Source organism: Debaryomyces fabryi (genome assembly GCF_001447935.2).
Source record: "Debaryomyces fabryi strain CBS 789 chromosome Unknown contig00361, whole genome shotgun sequence".
NCBI lineage: Eukaryota > Fungi > Ascomycota > Pichiomycetes > Serinales > Debaryomycetaceae > Debaryomyces > Debaryomyces fabryi.
Window position 1 is genome coordinate 1 of NW_015385785.1, and position 1,234 is coordinate 1,234.

At 36.7% G+C, this 1,234-nt stretch overlaps 1 protein-coding gene across 1 annotated transcript; it reads left to right on the forward strand.

The window, feature by feature from the left end:
• Positions 1 to 64: 64 nt before the first annotated feature.
• On the forward strand, positions 65 to 1,018 carry AC631_05942 (uncharacterized protein; the record flags this gene model as incomplete). Its single annotated transcript, XM_015614771.1, has 1 exon — positions 65 to 1,018. The coding sequence occupies one exon, from the start codon at positions 65 to 67 to the stop codon at positions 1,016 to 1,018; it is 954 nt and encodes a 317-aa protein (XP_015464401.1).
• Positions 1,019 to 1,234: the final 216 nt, after the last annotated feature.

The window sequence follows — 1,234 nt, forward strand, 5'->3', positions numbered from 1 at the left end:
CATTGCCGGAGATGCTTGTCACACGCACTCTCCTAAGGCTGGTCAAGGTATGAATGTCTCTATGATGGATACTTACAACCTTGGATGGAAGTTAGCCTATGTCACTAAGAACTTAGCATCAAGAGACATATTGTCAACCTATGAAACTGAAAGGATTAAGATTGCTCGGGAATTAATCAACTTCGATCATAAATTATCCCGTATGTTTAGTGGAAAGCCGTTGATTCCAAATAATAATTCTTTAACAAAACCAGAAGGTGTTGATATGAATGAATTTCACGAGGCTTTTTATAAAGGTAATGAATTCGCTTCTGGAACTGTTGTTGACTATGCATCTTCTCAGCTTGTCTGCAAACCAGAGGCCAACAATGAGGTCGATTTAAATTGCATATACACTAAGCCATACGCAACTAATATTCCAATTGGTAGAAGGTTTGATTCTGCAAAAGTTGTTCAACATTCCGATGCCAGACCCATTATTATAGCGGACCATATGTTAAGTGATGGCCGCTGGAGAATTTTGAACTTCTGTGGTAACTATAGCAATTTAGCTAATAAAGAGACTTTAAAAATGATTTCGGATTTTGTGTATTCTGATAACAGCTTCAGAGTTAAATACACCCCTGTCAACTCTCACGAGGACTCTGTTATTGATATTCTATCTATCTATTCATCCGACCGGGAGTCTCATGAATTATTCGACTTCCCAAGAATATGTGTTCCTCGCGACTTTAAGAAACGTCTTAACTACTGGAAGCTTTACGCTGGTATTGAAGATACTTTGCACGAAGGCCGCTGCGATGCTTACAAGAAATATGGAATTGACTCTGAAAAAGGTGCTATAGTTGTTGTGAGACCAGATGGTTATATTGCAATGGTCAATGAATTCAACCTTGATAGCTACAAGAATATTGCCCAATTCTTCGAAAAGTTCATGGTTTCACAATCCAAAAACATCTTGCCTACACCAACCCAAGATGATCTTGACAGATTTATCAAGCCTCTGCTTGCTGTATAACTTTTTTGTTAAGTTTTTTTGTAATGATTTATATTTAAAAGTGTTCCAAAGTTGATATAAAGTCATAAACAGGGTAAAGGGTTCAACGCAAATGTTAGTTATACTTCCATGTCGGCAAATAATTTTAAAAGCAGTTTTACTTATATGTGTGAGAAATATATACTACTCCGCTAACCTGGACCAGTTACAATGTAATAATGAAAGCTACTGTAAAAT